The following is a 21,102-nucleotide window of genomic DNA, read 5'->3' as shown; positions in this document are numbered from 1 at the left end:
TTTTTTTTTTTGTAGAGATAGAAACAAATTAGGTTCCAATTAAAAAAATATATCTGGATATTATCTGGAAATATCTGAGAAAGCATACTTCTCCAACTTAACTGTAAAGAGAAGAGGACTTATTTTTATGCACAATACAATGGTTGTCATTTTTGACTTACAAACATTAGTTTTGATGGAAGAAAACAGTAGTTTTGATAGAAAACATTAGTTTTGATTGAAAACATTAGTTTTGATTGAAGTTGGAGAAGTATGCTTTCTTAAATATATATTTTTTTTTAACCGGAACCTGATTTGTTTCTATCTCTACAAAAAAAATTGATTCTCACTTGTTTTTTTTGCTCTCAAAAATCATTTTTGGTTTCAAATCTAACTTATTTGATTGGATAATAAAGAAACAAAATTCTCTCTATAGTGCTTGAGGGCTGGAGTTGATTATTGACATGACTTTTTATCAAGATTTTTATGTAATTTCTGCTCCCTGGTACCATACTGGGAGGCAGAATACCAGTACCAGATTGTATTCAAGGGATTTTGAGCAGTTTTTACCACACAGTGATGGAAAATGTCTCAGAAACAGCATGTATCAAATATGTCACATTGGGCTATACGGGGTTAATGTACGACAGGGCCTGTAGTCTAAAAAACATTCAGGGTCATCATGGCCGTCAGGCTGAAAAACTGAAAAAAGACTTTCTGGTCGGCTGGTTTGGAGACTTTTCTTCCATATAAACTCCTTTAGTTGATAAACAAAACCCTAACTGTGATCATCTATGAAAACAGTATGTCATAGTGCATTAGGTTTTGTGCTTTAAAACTGTTTCTTTCTTTATGTAACTGTATATTCCCTGTTGTTCCCTCCTCATAATGAGTGTGTGTCCTTTTTTCTGGTTTAGGGCAACATTGGTTTATCAGGACCGAGGGGTTCGCCAGGGATGCCTGGACTGCCTGTAAGTGTCGGAAATATAGGATTTTTCTTTTTACTCTACGGGTTTATGTGTCAAAACCATGTTTGCAGGATTCAGAAAGTTATACAGATATATTTATTGTCGAGGGGAATAAAGTGGGATATTATTCTCATCATGTCTGTGAACTACTTTGTTTTTCCTTTAAGAGCACATTAATGTCTGTACTTTATAATTACTATAAGTTTTTAATCAGGAGCTTTTACTTTTGTAATATTTTTGTGTAAAAACAACTTTGTAAATTATTCATCATTTAAAATTTATTTTTAACTTCTTGATTTTACAATGAAAACTGTAGTTTTCAAAATAGTTGTTTATGTGATATATTACTAATATTTATAGTTTCTTTTTTCTTTTAATACATTTATGAAACTATTTCACAGTATCCAGAGAAACTGTGGAATTCTGATATTTGGAGCGTCTTGGCCGACTGCTTCCTAATGCGGCAGATTAAACGTTTTTTAATAGGAAAAAGAGAATTTCACTGTTTAATTTGTAAGTCTCAACAACTAATCAGCTCAAAACATCCCGCAAGTCGGTTAGAAATGCAGAAAGCAAAGAAAACAAGCCGCTGCTTTTTGTTCAGGCAGCGAAGATGACTATCACCCCAATGTGGAAGAACCTTCACATGTAAACTGTCTGAAAATGACTTTGTGAAGAATGCTTGCCCATGTGAGCGGCTGGAATCAGTGAAACCCACTCAAAGACTCCAATCCAAAAGTTTTTATTTGTGCAGGGGTAAGTAATAGACCAGGGGATCACACCAGACGGTTGTGGCACAACTCAGCCTCCACCAGCAGCCCTCGCCAATGGGCCAAATGGCCCCATTTCATTTCCTCTGTTGCTGATTGGGCCAAAATATCTTCCCACAGACAATATGAATATACATAACTAAAACTAAAACCATATCCCAACCTAAAGTCCTTAGCCTGAGCCCCACCCATCTGTCTTATTGTCTCCCCTGGAACCTTTAAAGAGTGTTCAGGCCCTCAGGGAAACATTTGCCTGAACACCCAGGAGGAGGACCCCAGGCAGTCGAGCTAAAGGCCATTTTACTGGAGATGAGTCGGTGAAGCCTTGCGAAGCTTTTGAGGCTTCAATTTGATTGAAGCCTCAAAGCCTTAAATAGGCTTAAAATAGACCATACTAGTGACATCTGGTGGTCAGCTGTAGTTATTACAGGCACAGATTTTCTCATTTCTCCAACACAAACAGTTCAGTCAGTCTTGCAGTCTTCATTCTGAGGGGTCGTCTTCTCTATAAGCGTTGTAACATTCTGTCTTCTCGGTGTGTTAGTTATAGCTCAATGTGTTGTTCTGTTATTCATTGGATTTTATAACACGTGATTTAGATACAAAGTGAAGCCTATGCGGAAGTGTATAAAACTGCAGTTCCCCCTTCATCCACTAGGGGCTCCAAAACAGAGCGAATCCCCATAGACTTCCATGTTAAAAAGACCAACTTCACAGCAGAAATAAACATGTTTACCGCCTGGTTCAAAAATCTATTTTCGGTTTAATAACAGTTGACAACTGTGGCGGGAGTGAAATTTTTCTAACTCACCATTTTAAAAGTAATTTAATCTCAAAATTTGTCATATTTAGGGGCGTGTCCTTTTGATTGACAGGCACCCGCATCAAGTAAGAAGAACACAGAACAACAGCAATTTTTAGCTGGTTAACAACGTGACTTAGCTTTAGACCGCTTACCTCCATTAGCTGGTTAGCTCCTGTTATCTCGGGGTTAGCTCTTAGCTACAGAAAGCTGGGAGTTCGCTCGATGTCAATCATCCACCATGACACTCACAGCCCCCCTCTCAGCTCCACCTCTTTGCCCATATTTGTATTTTCTAGGCGAGACAGCACACATGCCCCTGCCAAGATGGCGATGGTATGAACCGCCCACCGAGCTTTAATTTAGCTCTTCAGAAACCTATGGGTGACATCATGGAGGCTCCGTCCATCTTTTTATATACAGTCTATGATTGAGCACTTACATATATATTCATATATATTCATATACATTCTATGGTCGGGGCGTACGAAGAGTCACACGTCATCGGTCACATGATGGCAGAGATTTCACATAGGCTGCAGTGTTTCGACCAAGTCCGTCTCATTTGAAGGAAACAGGCTACGGTGCTTCTGTTACCAATGTCCCGTCTCTACATTTTACCATCTACCACATCTGCACATTTACACACAGCATCTGCTTTTAAACATCAAGTCTTTTCTTTCACAGATATCTGAAAGACAAATTACATCAGTAAATATCAATAAACAAACATTTGTGTAATTTTATGAATATTTACTGTAAAAAATCTGCCTAAAGAACAAAACCCAAATGTGTCATGCAAGTTTCTTTGGATTTTTATTAGATTTTTCTTTCTTACTTAACATTTTATGTAATGGACAACTGCTTTGTTACAGACTTCATGGAGCCAAATCATTAAAATGTCCTCTTCTTCCTCTGCTTTCTCCTCTGCTGCAGGGTTTGTTTGGATTACAGGTATGATATCCTCAACCACCTGCACATCAAACACACATCTTTCAGGAATACTTTTTTCCAGATCAGTGTTTTGCTGTGTTTTGACATTTAACCCATTTACGCCTGGTGTTGCAAATTAGTATCAAACCATTTCTGACTTGTTTTATTATCATTATATTTATTTTGTTTTATTCATTCTTATGTATTAATTTCCATATTTGTACTCGTCTTTAATAATTTATTTCTATTCATTTATTTCATATTAAATAATAAATTAATTTTGTGCCAGTCTTTTTTTCTGTTTGCTGTATTTTTTTCATATATTGTTTTTTATTTGTTTTTTAATGTAAATACATTTTAAAGGGGAGACATTTTGTTCAGTAAAGCAAAGAGTCTTATGCTGGACTGATCAAGGTTCATTTTTCCTGCAGGGTTTGAAAGGCTACCAAGGTCTGCCTGGAGTGCCTGGGAGGAGGGGTCTGCCGGTGAGTTTACAAAGATATCTGAATTCCACTTTGCTCCGGTTAACAGATCCTAATTGTTATTGTCAGATTTCTTTACATTCATATGTGTTCAGTTAGGCCTTTGTAAAAAGATTTCCAGATGGACATTGAAGAAAGTCCAAAATTTTAAACAATGTGTCACATGAATTTAATTTCTTTTCATTTCATTTCATTTTATTTCCATAGATTTATTCATGTTGCATCGTTGCTTTTTAGGGACCACCGGGTGTTCCAGGTCCTCCAGGACCATCTCTCAACATGACCTTGTCTCAGCTCAAGGCAAGTTATTTTCATCTTTAACATGTCTTCATTGTGATCAGGGGCATGTCAGGAAATTGTGGACCCGACATACTGACCACCTTTGTGGGCCCCGACGAGGACTTGATCAGTACGGCTCACATATACTTTACCTCTAACCTCTCACTGGCAAAATCACTTCTCTGGCCACAGTTCTGGCTCATCCAGCAGACACACTTCTGCATTGCTCCCCCATTTCTTCACTTGCATCTTCTATATTGGTCTTGCTGCAGCAAGTAGGACTGACCCCACACAAACTAGATAAATACAAGATCATCTCAACCTGCTTATAGCTAAAACATAGAATAGATTAGAAGCTACTAGATGTGTTGTTACGACTCTATCATCTGAATCGGCTACAGATAACAACTTAACACCCGAGATGAGCTCACCTTGTCTCACACCACAGTGATCACATCGACATGAGGATGGACCTGCTGGCTCGAAATGAGGATCATGTGGGTCATCACGTTAACATTTGCTAATACTGATGAACTTATAAGGAGGTTACACTGACAATGAAAAATTCAATATACACTCACATATATATATATATATATATATATATATATATATATATATATATATATATATATATATATATATATATATATACATATACATATATATAAATACAGCAGCCAAGTACATTTTTTAAAATGTATATGTGTATATACATATATATACATATATATATAGATATATATATATATATATATATATATATATATATATATATATATATATATATATATCTTATATATATATAGATATATATATATATATATATATCTTATATATATATATATATATATATATATATATATATATCTTATATATATATATATATATACACACATATACATTTTAAAAAATGTACTTGGCTGCCACTTATTCCTTTATGTTGTGCACAATGAATTCTGTGAGAAAAGAGGCTGCGAAGGATGCATCGTTTGCAACCTTTGTTTTAAGATAATCTGGAGCCAAATGAAGTTCAGATTAGAAAGGTTTTGGTACTTGGCGCCCCACCATGACGTATTGTTACGGCTGCCCCCAATTGCCCACCAACCCATTTTATTCAGCCTGGAAACCATCTGGCCTCCCTTTGGCTTGGATTGGATCCTCCACATCATCTGGTCTCGTCGGCATCTCTGAGTGGCTGACCTCTGCTCCAATGAGGATTCAACACCTCTCCAATCAGGATAAAAGAGCGCCAAGTTCTTCATTCTGGGGCAGCTGTGTGGTGGTTGCAGTTTACCCCCTTTGAGACTGGGTTCTTTGGTTGTTGGTTTTATAGCCTTGGCTACCATGTTGTTGGTTTTTGTGTAGCTTTTGATCTTTGCTGTTTTTGACTATTTAGTGACTTGAGTTTACAGGTGTTTGATTGTGTTTAGAACCACCTCTGTTCTATTTTTTTGGTTGCCCTGCCCTTCCAATTGGGCCTGTATTGATTCCTTTTTATTTTTCGGTGGGACAATAAAGTTTCCCAAAGTTTACACTTTTTGGTCTGGCACATTTGTTTTATGTTGCGGCTCTTACCCCTAGACCGCTGGGTCGTAACACGTATGTAGCCGATGAATCCACACTTCGAAGTGTGCAGACCCTGAATAAAGACACAACAACCTTTCTCATCTGGCTGTGTGTGTCCACCTGCAGCCTGTGTGTAACCTGGTTGAAATGAGCGTGCAGGTGTTGACTAAACCATTTTCCACAGTTTTAGAGGGTTGGTGGGGGCTTCAAAGAACACTCATCATTATTATTCTTTATTTTGGCAAACTCACTTTAACTGTTTTAATCATTAAAATTAAAATTGGAAGACAAAAAACTTTTTGTCCTGCAATTTTTAAGGGCCCTCCCCCTGAAGTGAGCCCTGGAAAAATGATACCGTTTACCCCCCCACTTTATGTCTGATGCCAATGAGTGTAATGATCAAACTATTTAATTTTAAATTAACATTTCTACAGGAACGACTGGACATAAAAATAAAATAAATAAATGTATGCTTGTTGAAATCTCTTCCCTTGTCCAGGAGCTGATGTACGTGTCTGATAAGCCCAACTACCCCCTGATCCAGACCCTGCTGGACTCCCTGCAGCAGGATCTCCGGCTGCTGTTGGACCCCCCTGACGGTAGCAAGGAGCATCCTGCCACCACCTGTCTGGAGCTCTGGCTCTGCCATCCTGAGTACAAAAATGGTCAGAAACTTACGCCTTACAGCTTAGTGACAAGGAATTTATAAAAATACTTAAATATGTAAAGGTTTGTGGTCTGTGATCCTGGTTATTTCTTGCCATCGACATGGAATAAAATCTTCCTGCAGCTTCTTTAAAACATTGAGGTCTTTAGTATATTCAAACACAATGACTGAGTTCGCTTTGCTGTCAAGTAGCAGTTTAATATGAAATCCTTCTCATGGTTTTTTATTTGATTTATTTTAATCTGCAAAGCAAAACATACAGAATAAAGAAGGTACGATTAATCAACTGTGCTTAATGTACCAGTTCAGTGGCTGACTTAAACCACACTTTTCGTTTATAACTCACATGTTTTAAAATGTTTTATTTTTAATAGATTTTGTAAAAAAAAGCGTGTGTGTATTTATTTTGGGGCTTTATTATCATTTCTATCCTGCTTTTTCATATTGATTATTCCACAATCACCGTAGACAACATTCTAATAAGCTAAATTCCCAATAATTATCAATCCAATCGACCTTTTCTCTAATTAATAATATATTTTTTTTATTTTATAAAAAAAGAATTTGGGGACCAATAAAGTATCTTTCATTTAATGTTTAATTTTCATGGTAATATTGTGTTTCTTCATTATATTAAAAGCAAATCAATATGAATAAATACCCATCCGCTACATTTATGCAGATGTTATTATAGTAACTTTATTAGCTGAGATTAATTTGCTTGTATGATGACATTCACGCCTCAGTTTATCAAAATGTTCAGGCTTATTTAGCTTCTTCAGGGTCAGTAAACAAACCGTAGATGCAAAACTTTGGCTTGTCTTTTGACTCATTGATGCTATTTGCTAACAAATCCCAAGAGTTTGTGTCAAACTCTGTCCACAGTAACACCATTCACTAAAACAAAAATCATTTCTCTTATCAGCAAATTGCATCACGTAATTACACATTCATTTAAAAGATTAAAGGAATTTTGGTCTGATTTTTCACTGGAGTATTTGTTTTAGAGCATTTTCAGTTTCGCTCATGGATTAAATAAAAAACATGTTTATTTCCAGAAGAAAATAATGGGGTTCAATGGATTTTCAAAAAAATGTAAATCATTTATTATTTAAGAACAAATAATTTGTCATTACAGAAAATTATAAAAGTATCATTTCTCATCCGTACTACATAGGGGTGGGAAATCGAATTTTTTAAAAAATTTTTAAAAAAAATCTGGATTTGTTGATTAACAATTTTAAAATCGATATTTTTGTTTTAAAAAATTTTCCAAAAAAAAAAAAATCCATTCTGATCTTTTTTTTGTAAATTTTATTGAAGCATTATAGCAACAGAATAATGGTCTGGCTACTGTGTTGTTTTTTCCTCATTGAAATCAGGAAAAAGGGCGCGCAAAAACATTTTGTACATGTCGCAATTTAAATCAAATTGACCTTAAATAATTTCTCAGTTCTTCCTAGGTTATAGAAGAATAAAGTTACTTGTGAAATTAACACCTTTTGTAACTTAAGTGTAATGATTAAAAATCAAAAATCTGTTTGAATCGATTCTGAATCAAATTGTCACCCCAATAATCGGAATTGAATTGAATCGTGAGTTGTTGTTAGATTCACATCCCTAGAACTACATAAAAAGAAAAGAAAAGAAAAGCACAAAGAAGAAAGTCAAAGTTCCTGATTGCATCCATTTCCGATGAAACATCATCTTCTTTGTATCTGGTGCTGTACTTCTTCTTCATGTGTCTGTGCTGCAGTTTGACATGTTGGCTTAATGTCCTGCATTTTGCATGTCTACCTGTCAGTACTGAGCATAATGCTTTGGTACCTGCTAATTTCATGGAGCTTTTGCTATTTCTACCTCTGCAGGAATGTATTACATCGACCCAAACCAGGGCAGCTCAGCCGATGCTCTGCTGGCCTACTGTAGCTTCTCTTCCTCATCAGCACAGACCTGCCTTCATCCTAAACACTCTCAGGTAGGAGCAAATCCCTCCAGCAGGACTGTAAGATGCACGTTGTTGCACCTCAGCCTGGACTTCAGAACATTTTTGTGATGTTCAACACTTTTAAAGGTGGGGTAGGTAAATGTCGGTCAAGAGGCGCCCTGTCTTGGATCCTCTCCCTCCAATCAATAATCTGTTTTAGACACGCCCACCCCCCCACCCTGTTTGCCTTCCGAGTTTAACACGCTGTTTATATGCAGGGTGTGGCTATCAGGTATGCACTGCTGGAGGGGGAGGAGGGGAGCCAGGAGAAGATGCTTCCGGAAAATAAGAAATGAACAACTTTAATTTGGTCCGAACGTTTGGATTGGTCAGCGTTTTTACAGATTTACAGTAAACTGAGGGGTCTAACTATATTTCTTATTGTTGATTATTACAAAATGTATGGACTGCTATCAGGACGAAGAACCACTTCACCCAGAGTCAAAGTAAAATGTCTCTGTGTAAGATTACCTAATATAGCTTCAAAGCAGCGGCTTGATGTCACGTGTGTAACTAACGCTGCTGCCGTTTTGCTAACAGAACAAGGTGCTAGCTCGGGTTTTGCTAGTCTGATAGCAAGTAGCAAATAGAGGTTCCTGGTAGGTTTGGTCGTCTGTTAAAACAAAGCTACTCCATGTCCTACAAGCTGGGCAGGTTTCTGTAGAGAAAATGATTAGTTATTGCTAAGTAAAGTCTTAGTGACTGAGTCTCAAGTCGAACAACTCTTTCTGGATTTTATTATAAAACTGATCAATTCCTAATTTTATATCTCCTTTGGCTGCTTAGATGTAAGTGCTCAATCATAGACTGTATATAAAGAGATGGACGTAGCCTCCATGACGTCACCCATAGCTTTCTGAAGAGTTGAATTGAAGCTCGGTGGGCGGTTTCTACCATCGCCATCTTGGCAGGGGCATGCGCGTCGTCTCGCCCGGAAAATACCAATATGGGCAAAGAGGTGGAGCTGAGAGGGGGACTGTGAGCGTCATGGTGGATGATTGACATCGAGCAAACTCTGAGCTTTCTGTAGCTGAGAGCTAACCGAACTAACCTGGGGATAACGAGAGCTAACCAGCTAATGGAGTTAAGCAGGGCTAAAGCTATGCCACACTATGTTAACCGGCTAAAAACCGCGGTTGTTCTACGTTCTTACTTGAAGCGGGAGATCGATACCTGTCAATCAAAAGGACAGGCCCCTAAAAATGCCGAATTTCAAGATTAAATTACTTTTAAACGAGCGAGTTAGAAAAAAATTCACTCCCCCCACAGTTGTCATGAAGGTAAACCTGACCTATTAAACCAAAAATAGATTTTTTAACCAGACATGTTTATTTCTGCTGTGAAGTTGGTCTTTTTAGCATGGGAGTTCATGGGGATTTGCTCTGTTTTGCAGCCCTTAGTGGATGAAGGGGGAACTGCAGTTTTATGCACGTCCGCATAGGCTTCACTTTTAAACGCCGGAGGCTCCGTCCATCTTTCATATATGGTCTATGTGCTCAACCCCAGCTCTACCTGAAGTCAGAGCTTTGCTTTGATTGGCCTGCATGGTCATGTGGTGCGTGAGGATATGGGATCGTACCATTATGTGAAAGCAGAGAGGGGGGTGACTCTACCTGATGCTAGACGACAGTCATGAGGAAAATGCGTGAGGGCGTCTGTGGTCTTATCTCATTATCAGCGTCTAATAAAAGTGGCTGCAGTTTTGGACATTAAGGAGAACATTAATGCTGTTTTCTTGACTTTGGTTCTCTTTGAAATATTAATAATAATAAAAAATAAATAAATGAACAAAAAGGCAAATATAAGGCTTCTCACAAAAACACTGAACACAAAGCTTTTTAACACACAAACCATTAATGTTGGAGAGGTTCAGGTAAATGATGTGGCTACATAAGATCCTTTATTAAGAGCCATTTGGGAGCCGAAGCAAAAGAGACGTCTCTCTAAGAAAAGAGGCAAGGCAAGGTTTTCGTGTTTTTACTTTTAAATTATGCTTCTTATTTTCTAATGTTTTATTGTCTCTGCAAAGCACTTTGAATCACCCTGTTGTTGAATTGTGCTGTATAAATAAACTTGCCTTGCCTAAAAAAAGAGCTGAAATTCCCATCACTAAAGTGAAGGTCTCACATACACAGCTCTTCTTTTTTGGTACACACCAACCTAGTTCCTTATCAGCCTGAGCGCAAGTACAACCTCTTTGCAAAGACGACAGTGATCATGTTGAGGTGTCAGGACAGTTTTAACTTCATATCCTATCTAAGTGGAACACTGTATGATCAGAGATTAGCATCATCGTTCACAACGACTCTGATGAGTCTGTTCTCTGCTATGTACAAGTTTCCCATTTAAACTCAAGTTAGGTCATAGCTGGAGGACTTAGTTGGTTTCTATGCTGAGGCGTTCCTGGAAGACTAATATGTTGAATATGTTCCCTATGGGATTAATAAAGTCATTTTTATTCCATTGTTCCGCCTGCTCTGACCCATTTCCCTGCCTGCCAACATCCCTCAGGAGCATACAAAGTGTTTGTGAACTCTGTTTGATAAAAAACATCTCATCATGATGCTGCTACCATCATGGGGATTGTTTTCAGAGTGCAGCAGTCTAAACTAGTCCTCTAGTCGTGTTATGTAAGAATATAATGAACTAAAATACTGTAACTACTTTACATCTGATTCATGTTTTTGCCAAATGCTGATCCACAGTTTAACTGCTGTCTGAACAGCCGACCTCTTTTTATCTCATCATATAAGCGCTGACTTTTATTCAGCTATGTAAACACATGTTTTATTCCTGCCAACAGCTTCCCATGAAAGCTTGGATGGAAGGACCCTCTGAGGAAGGATCTTTTCAGTGGCTCAGCAGGCTCGATCAGGGATTTCAGGTGAAGGATTATGTCTGAGAACAGCGAGCCGTGTTTAGCTTTAGGTTCTAAGACCCGAGTTACAAGGCTGATTTTGGGTCTCGGTTCGTTCTGAATTTCATTATAATATGCATTAACTGGTTTTTCAGTGAGTTAAAGAGAAGTAAAGTAAAAAAAATATATATCCACAGAAGAAGGATTTTGGGAAAAATATCCAAATTCTATCAACTAAATATTTAATTGATCCATACAGGAGCCGTAAAAGTGTCATGAACTGATTTTTGTTTTCCCATGTTAATCTTTCTGAGTGATTTGCAATACAGTTACAGTACAAGTCAAATGTTTGGACAAATTTTCTCATTAAATCAAAAGGAAAAGAGTAAACTTTTGTCTGGAAGTGTGCGTCAGAGGAAAAAAAGCTGAATTAATAGTTGAAAACTTGCAGCACCTTTCCTCCATCAGGCAGCCCAATGTGCTCAAAAAGGCCAAAAGAAACTGACAAAAGAAAACATAGAGGGAGACATCAAGTCTCATAACTGCTGCACATTAAGCAGCATTTTAGATTTTCCATTTCTTTTTCTCCATTTGTAAAGTTCACAGTGACATCATCAAAGCTATCCTGAACTTCTGAAAATGCTAAAACTAAAGATTATAAATATCCCCTGAAACCAAAACAGTGAGCTAAAACAGTCTAAACGACTTAAAAAACACATTTTTATAATGCACATAAAAACGTAGAAACATTTCTTCTTCCCTCTTCTCCATTTCCAGCTGTACAATAATTTGTTTGTTAATGTTATTGTTACAAATTGTCTCTTTTAGTTTTACTATCCAGATGCCAACGCGGTCCAGATGCGCTTCCTGAGGTTGCACAGCGTCACCGCTGAACAGAAGGTGACCTACTCCTGCCACCCAGGACATAGACAGGGCCAAAACGACACAGACGTCAAATTCCTCACTGACACGGGGAAGCAAAGTTACCTCGGAGCAGTGAAAGATTGTGTGGTACGTAAGGCAAAGGCGTTAGAAAATGATGTAAAATACTTTTATTTCTGTTGTCTATTTTATACCTTTTCCCAATATTCCATTTGTGCACGTCAGCCAGGAGAGGAGACCACTTCTGGTCCTCGGGAGTCTGTGTTCGAGTTCGAGGACCTCCAGCTCCTTCCCCTGAGAGACATAGCACTGATGGGGGGAGGGAACTTCGCGCATCAGTTTGGCTTCACAGTCGGACCTGTCTGTTTCAGCTAGAGGTGGGAGAAAGCTGCGTTGTCCCAGAGGACTCTTTCACCCAGGAGAAAACCCTTTATCTGCAACATGGACAAGAGGACAACTGGAGCATCATTTCCATTTTTTTCCTCTTGTTTTGGGGGAGCAGATCTCTCAAGTTAAGTGACTCAGTATGGATGAATTTGACTGCACACAAGGGCTTTTTATTTTCCATTGAAAAGTCAATTTTGTTTACAGAGACATTTATCTTGTATGAAATAATTTAAGTTTGTATGTTTTTATCCTTTATAAACAATATTTTTACTGTAATTTTGTTGTGTATTTAGGGTTTCTGGTATAGCCTATGATTTTATGTATATAAAAGTCAGATTTTCTCAAGTGACCTCCTAACAATGTGTTCTGCACGGGGACACGGCTTCTATTGTCCCATTGGCCGCTTTTTACCAGGCCACGCTGTCACTGTACGCCACTGCAAGTGAACCCAGGTGTATCGCTTTTACTAAAGGTGCTGTTCCAGTTTTATCTGAAAGACCAAAAACTTTATTTACCCGAAACTTAACCTGAAGGGAAACTTATCTGACAAACACTTGGTGCTGTTTGCTGACCAGCTGTCCTGATTTTTAAAAAAACGCAAAGCTGTCTTTGTGTTTTTTACAGGTTCAGATTTGACATTTTACAGTTTATACGTTAGTTTTTACATTTTATTTCAAAGCTCAGGTATGGTACTTAAATTATAACATGGTGGCGCTTCTTTCACCTTTGCTTCAGTATGTTTGCTTTGCAGTCAAGCTCTAAAATTATACTTAGGGGGTGTTAAAGGAGACATGTCATGTTTTTTTTCTCAGTTGCTAACATGTTTGTGTAACACTACTACAGAGATACGGTGCAGGTGCTTTATCTTCAGCCAAGATTATCCAATGATGTCTAAGGAGTGCTTTTTTATAATTGGTGGTTCTGGTTTTACAAATTGTATAAATTTAAATAATGGACTTTAATGGCTGATTTTCATAACATTTTTCATTCCTTACTCATGCATCCTTGTAACCAAGTTCAGAAAGCTTGGATGTCCAAGTAAATCTTATTAGTAAGTCATCTTTAGCTGGAAAATTAGCACCATGGTTGCTTGTTTGAATCCTCTAGCCAAAGAGGAGAGAAGTCATGTAAACAGGGAATAAATTATTTGTGTTAGTTAAGCCACTGATTGACTGAGTTTCACAAATCAGCGAGATCAATAAATACACAGTCGGCCCCAGAAGAAGTCAGGCCACCAGGAAAAAGCCCGGTATGCCAGACGGCCAGTCTGTTCTTGTGTATGTGGCTAGATGGACTGGTTTTGGCCAAAATGACAAGCCATTTTTCTAGTCCGTCTTCAGATGTTTTGTACCAGACATTCCATGAGCAGTGCACAACAAATTTAGTCTCCTGAGTCCTAGCATCTTCCTAGGGTCCTATCATTGAGCCTCCTGAGTCCTAGCATCCTCCTAGCATCTAAGAATTTAGCCTCTGAGTCCTAGCATCTTCCTAGCATCCTAGCATTTAGCCTCCTGAGCCCTAGATTGCTCCTAGCATCCAAGAATTTAGCCTCCTGAGTCCTAGCATCCTCCTAGCATCCTAGCATTTATCCTCCTGAGTCCTAGCATTCAGGAGGTTGGAAAAAATATTTTCCTCAGTCAGCATCAAAGGAATACAAATAGATTTTTCGTCAGAAAAAGCCAAGATTATTTTCAAAGGAGAGCTGTAGGTATCCAACATCCCCCACTGAGACATGTTTTACGGCTTGATTTAAAAAAAAAAAAAATCTCTGCAGGTATGGTGGACAGGTTTAGTTGACCAAATGGTGATCAAAGATGTTTTAGAATGCTTATTGGGCAGGTTGGAATTACCTTTGCCAGTATTTAATAATTCTCTTTACTTTAGCTTATTCAAATTCACTATGTGAGCCATTTCACTGGAATTTAACATAACAATCCACATTAAGCAAGATAATACAATACAAATAAACTCTTTGAACTGCCTTTGGAAGTTACGAGCATGCCCAAATGATCTATGCAATAAATTATGAAAAGGGTCTTTACTCTTGATAGCGGAATCAGATAATGAGTCATTGTGCAGAACCTCATAAGCTGTTAGGTCCATTTAATTTCCTTTAGGTGTGTTGAAGCAGGAATACATGGAAAACCTGCTGGACCTCATGAAATGAAATGAAATCAAAGATACTTTATTCATCCCCAAAGAGAAATTCAGAGTTCAAGCCAGCTCGCCCAAGGTCAGACATACAGACATGTAACATTCATGACAAAAGAGCAATACAGAACCGAGCTTAAGCTTAGGCCATGCAGCTAGTTTACCAGTGCTGCTTTACAATAAGGCCTTACAATAAGAACAGAGATACATTAGGATCATAGGGGGTCGAGGGCAAAAAAGGTCATGTAACTCCGGGCTGCACCAGGAAGACGCGGTCCGGAAATACAGAGAAAAAAAACCTCATACACCTCATACTCATGGGACCAAGTTGAGCTCTGCCTACATAATATCTTACATGAGCACTCACACTAGGACACACAGCCAACAGAGTTCAGACTACCACACATTACACCAACAGAGAAATACTAAAATTATCATTTTAATCTCAAATGTAAACTTAGCTGTTGTGCAAATGTAACATATGAGTACAAATTCTTCTTAATAATCTTGAAAAGTGCATTTTTGCCAAATGAACAAAAACAAAGTATCTTACCGAAGAGTTCACACTAGCATACTCATAAATGGTAAATGGGCTTGTCCTCATATAGCGCTTTTCCAGTCATATTTTACACATATTCATATTTAGACTACATGGCATTTTCAAACACACACTTATTCCCCAAAAGGCACTTCAGGGGGCAATTTGGGGTTCAGTCTCTGGCCCAAGGACACTTCAGCATGTGGAAGCCTAGAATCAATCTCCCAACTTTTCAGTTGAAAAACAACTGCTCTTTCTCCTGAGCTAAATAAAACAGAGCTCAGAATAACACACATCACACAGCTAGAAAAGAAACAAAAATTGGTATTTTCCACACAATACTCTTGAAAAGTATGCTGATACTGCATAAGAAGTACACAGCAACTTACCTGAGAGCTCACACTAGCACACAAAGCCAACAGAGCTCACAATATGACACATTTCACTAATTAAAAGAAATGAAAAAAATAGCTAATATACCAAATAAATACTTTCAGTTTGGACACAGCCAGTTGGTACTGAACCCTCTCTAGGATAAACTTGTCAGTAAAATGCTGTATTGGCCCTGGTTGCTGTATTGAAAATAAATCATTAAGATGCTTAAAAAAATACCTCAGTATCCAAGTTAATTTATTCTAACTAATCTGAAGTTGTATGACCAAGTTATGTTAAACAGGAGGCTAGCAAGGCTGCTAGTTGGATTTTTTAGCTGGTACAGTATGGAAATATGGAGAAATACAGTCTAACTTATTTTGTATAAGAATGATAATGAAGAGAGAGGGAGATATTTGTGACATATTTTTGCAAAGATGGAGACAGACCCCAGTGCCAGTGTTAGCAGCCTGACAGCTACCAATATGGAACCAGCCACCAAGTCATTGTTGTCAGACACAAAGATCCAGTCAACCACCGCTAGGCAGTTAACCAGAACTGTTTAAGAGAAGAGTCACCGATGCCCTCCCATCACATCAAGCTCTAAGTAATGTGCCACTTAACAGTCACTTTACCTTTCTATGGACCTCCTTGAACTTGAAATATTTCCACTTGGTGATCCAGACTATTCATGTTAATTTCTCATGTCTCTCCATTGTGGCCAATTATCACAGCAGTGGATGTGAGTGCGTAAGAGGAACACTATCATTTTTATTCTTAAGGCCCATTTATACTCCCTTACGTATGTAAATCGGGACGGTTGTCGCCGCCTTCATACAGACTTCACTTCCATGTATTCACACTGGTTGGTAGCGGTAATGCACCAGGTTGTTTACAGCCATCCCAAAAATATTAGAAGAAGTAGAAGAATAAAACTTTTTTGCTATTCCTCACTTCTTCTGTGTTGTTTCCTACCTTTTCCTTTCTTCTTTTCTGGTTTGTTCCTTTAACTTATTGTGTGTATAACCCAACACTGCCCCCACAATTTCCGGTGGTATTGCTCTTTTTAGGATAGGTAAGTCCTTGGAAACGGACTGCGTAACCGGCGCAGATGGACGACACTGTCCGTCTTCTGCATGGAGCATAAATGGGCCTTTAGTATGTGTGTGCCCCTTAATGAAGTCCTGCCCATACACTGACCACTCCATCGATTAGTCAAACTCCGCCACTTGTGATTAACAGCTAATCATGCTTAAGGCAAACTGCAGCACCTTCATATCTCAGGAATTTACCCCTAAAGAATTTCAGAAAGAAAAACATTTTTATGAATCCTTCCATACTGAACTCCTGCATACAGCTATGCAAACCAGAAAAGACATTTGCCCCTCTGCTGTATGTAAGGAAATGTTCAATTCAAATGTAAAACATGAGTGTCAGAAGTGTTGAAGTTAGGCCGCCACAACTCCCACTAATTTCCTTTCCAACCAGCACACTATTTTGTTCTGCTCCACTTTAAAGCGCATGCATCAGTACCACTGTATTCCAACAATAGCAGTGTTTCCCTAGAAGAGGAAAAGGATAAGGTGCTGGTTACTGCCCATTTAGCTCTGAGCAAATGCTGTCAACCTGAATTCTTGCCTCATTCAATCTGAGAGGTGCTTGGGTCCAGGGAAAAGAAGCAAAGCTTGTAGCTGCTCAGCAGTATTGGTGTTTGTGTCCTTTAGCTGCTCTGCAGTGAGTGATGAGCGGCGTGCTGTACAGTCTGCAGGGAAGCCGAGGATGCATTTGAGAAAGATCTCAGGGAGATTGTTGCTCTGCAGCTGGACAACACAAACACTGATTTATCCAGAATCGCAGAACGGATCTGAGGGCAGAGGCAACCCATAGCTGCATACAACAGACGGCATGTCAGAAAAAATGATACACCTACATGTGATCTTAGCTATAAGTCTGCAAATCCACCTGATGTTCAGTATTTTTGTTTTGAATTTAGATTTATTGTATCATTTTACATGATAGCCTTGGCTGGCTGAGACTGATCATTGTTCTTTTACCTGCTCTGTAAAAATAATAATTAAAAAAATCCTCTTTTAAGATATTAAATAACATGCTGGACATCTGTCTTGTGTGATCACTCTATCAGTTGGACAGAAAGCGTGTTAGCTGACTTAAAAGTAAATATTCAAAGGTTGATTTGATATATTTAATAATCTTAGGTTATACAGCTAAACAAGGCATGCATTATGCAAAAATAGTTCAAAACTGCAACAAATATGAATGTAAAACACTACTTAAGAGGAATTATGTTGAGTGCAGCAAGCATTAAAGATGGAAAATATACTAAAGTTATTATATGTACAGAAAAAGAAGACAACCTACAAAATCAATAATGGTGTTTACAACTAAATAAAAGCTCAATTAATGCCAGTGGCTGCAACCTCCCAAACAAATGGATCTGGAGAGGCTCTCAGGAGCAGCCCTTTACCAACAACCCCTCATCCATAAAGAAAAGGAAGAGTTGTGGAATCTGAGAGGAAAAGGGATGAAGGTTGTTTCTAAAACAACACACCTCAGGAATGATTGGATTTTTCTGTCTGATGGATGTTTTATGTTGACATTCTTCGCTTAATAAAGTGAGTACCAATGCCAATATTACCACAAGGCCATTTCAGACCATTTTTCCATCCTGTTACTCAAATGTTATTACCTCATAAATTTTTTTCATATTTTTCTCTCACAAACTTTGCAGTTAGTTAAGAAGTCAAAGTGGCAACAGGGGTTGATTCTTCACAAAGCATCACAAAGGAGTAAAACCAAACAAAATTCAAACAGTTTGTGAACAAAATATTGAGTATAAACATGTTATTCACAGAATTCATTATGAGACACAAAAGAGGGCTTTATATATTAAAGTGGTAAATTTTAAACCCCATCTTTCAGTGTAAAATGCCAATACCCCCAAGTTAAAGCTTAGTTCCTTTTTTCCCCATTCAATCATAATGATGACACCAGATGACTGTTACATGGATAAGTTTGTTCAGTTGCACTGAAGTCTATGCAATAGTTGTTGACGTGTTGTAAAAAACACACACACACACACACACACATTATATATATATATATATATATATATATATATATATATATATATATATATATATATATATATATATATATATATATATATATATATGAATATAAAGTCAGTTTTGTATATGTTACAAAAAAATATATAAAACGAAAGCAAAATGCGCTACTTCAGAGACTCAGGATCAGGTGACACTTCTGAAATTAGAAAGGAAGAGAAAAAAAGCATATTTTGTGTCCTAATCCTGTCACCTTTTATAGCTTTATTGATCCGTTGATGAAATGAAACGGAATGAGAAATACTTTATGGATCCCCAAAGGGAAATTCAATATTGTCGTAGATAATAATAGATAGATAGATAAGATTATTAATAATTAGCTAGAGGAGGTCTTGTTCTGGAGGCTGATGGCTGCTGGCAGGAATGATCTTCTGTATCTTTCAGTCTTACATCGGACCTGAAGAAGCCTCTCCCTGAACACACTTTGTTGTTTCATCACTGTGTTGTGGAGAGGGTGTGAAGAATCCTCCATTATCTTCATCAGCTTGTGCAGCATTCTTCTTTGGACAATCAGCTCCAGCGGCTCCAGAGTTACTCCAAGCACAGAAGCAGCTTTCTTGATCAGTTTGTTGATTCTCTTCAAGCCTCTGGTTCTGATGCTACTACCCCAGCAGATGCTGCAAAGCTGACTGCACTCTCCACAACAGACTTATAGAAGATATGCAACATCTTGGTGCAGACGTTAAACCATCTCGGCTTCCTTAAGAAGTACAGTCTGCTCTGACCTTTCTTCTAGATGTAGTCAGTGTTGCGTTTCCAGTCCAATTTGTTGTCCAGCTGAACTCCAAGATACTTGTATTCCTCCACCACCTCCACCTCCTTTCCCAGGATGGAAACAGTGCTTTGTTTATTCTTGTTCCTTCTGAAGTCAACAATCATCTCTTTTGTTTTGCTGGTATTTAATATGAGATGATTGTCACCGCACCATTTAACAAACTGACTGACCAGTTCTCTGTACTCTGCTTCTTGTCCATCACTGATACACCCCACAACTGCAGAGTCATCAGAGTATTTCTGCAGATGACAGGACTCAGAGTTGTACTGGAAGTCGGAGGTGTACAGTGTGAAGAGGAATGAGTAGAGTACAGTTCCTTGTGGTGCACCAGTGCTGCTGACCTCCATCTCAGACACACAACCTTTAAGTCTCACAAACTGGGGTCTGTTTGTGAGGTAGTCATAGATCCAGGTGGTTGTGGAGGCATCCACCTGGAATTTATGGAGCTTCTCACATAACAAAGCAGGCTGAATGGTATTAAGAGCACTTGAGAAATCAAAGAACATGACCCTCAGAGTGCTGCCTGAATGGTCCAGATGAGAGTGTGCTCTCTGGAGCAGGTATATGATGGCATCTTCAACCCCAAGTCCATCACAATATGCAAACTGTAATTGCTTGTTGATGACTCCTACTCTGTTTCTACTCTCATTGTAGTAATAATAATAATAATAATAATAATAATAATAATAATAATTATTATTATTATTATTATTATTATTATCATTATTATTATGTACCAAATTTAATTTAAAAACAGTCTCCGAAAACTATATTTAGTAACTCCTAAGTTATTTAAATATTGATATAGTTCAACTCAACTCAACTCAACTTTATTTATAAAGCCCTTTAAAACAACCAAAGTTGGGACAAAGTGCTGTCCATCAGCCAAAAATTACGAGATAAAAAAATAACACAAGATTACAATAGATCATACAAGGAATAACAACACTATTAACAAACAAAAAACAAAAACAAAAACAAAACAAAACAAAACAAAAAAAAACCCCAGAATGAATAAATAGTAAATTTAACCAATAAAACCAAAATTAAAACTAAAATATAGCACAGTGATCAGAGGCAGACTCACATTGGATTAAAAGCCAAGGAATAAAAATAAGTCTTAAGATAAGTTTAAAAATTTTTTTTTTTTAAATTTTGTTATCCACGGGCTCCTCTTGGAAGAGTAAATGTATTCAGCACTACACGGCAGCCACACCATCATTATGCTGTCAAGATGCTGGACAGGACAACTATTTTAAAAAAAGAAAAAAAAAAGAATAAAATAAAATAAAACATTTTTTAAATCTAATACTAAATAACTGGAAGTTAAACAAAATAAGCTGTTGTTAAAATCAAGAGATATTTTCAGCCGCACTCGACGTTACTCAAAGGGTTAAAGTTCGGAGCACGTGATCACGTCACGTGAATTTCAGCTCCGAGTCTTGCTAGCTCTTTTCCGTATCTGCGCCCAGCTGTCTGTTCTTTAACTTCAGCCATATTTTCTATCATTTCAACTTGTTTGACATTTCATGTAGCAGCTGGTCGTTTGGTGTGCCAG

General features: G+C 37.8%; 1 protein-coding gene across 1 annotated transcript in view; it reads left to right on the top strand.

The window, feature by feature from the left end:
- LOC306768150 (uncharacterized protein) overlaps nt 1–12,550 on the top strand; it is a gene marked incomplete at both ends in the record, with an annotated part of 129,882 nt that extends 117,332 nt beyond the window's left edge. The window contains 6 exons of the mRNA XM_079256382.1: nt 897–950; nt 3,884–3,937; nt 6,282–6,447; nt 8,318–8,427; nt 12,122–12,304; nt 12,401–12,550. Coding sequence (XP_079112508.1) covers nt 897–950; nt 3,884–3,937; nt 6,282–6,447; nt 8,318–8,427; nt 12,122–12,304; nt 12,401–12,550 — 717 coding nt within the window. The remainder of the gene's footprint in view (nt 1–896; nt 951–3,883; nt 3,938–6,281; nt 6,448–8,317; nt 8,428–12,121; nt 12,305–12,400) is intronic.
- Between the last annotated feature and the right edge of the window lie 8,552 nt (nt 12,551–21,102).

This window comes from Telmatherina bonti, assembly GCF_933228915.1.
Source record: "Telmatherina bonti genome assembly, chromosome: 17".
In the NCBI taxonomy this organism is placed as follows: Eukaryota; Metazoa; Chordata; class Actinopteri; order Atheriniformes; family Telmatherinidae; genus Telmatherina; species Telmatherina bonti.
Note: the sequence above shows the minus strand (reverse complement) of the source record. Positions and strands in the feature narration are given on the sequence as shown.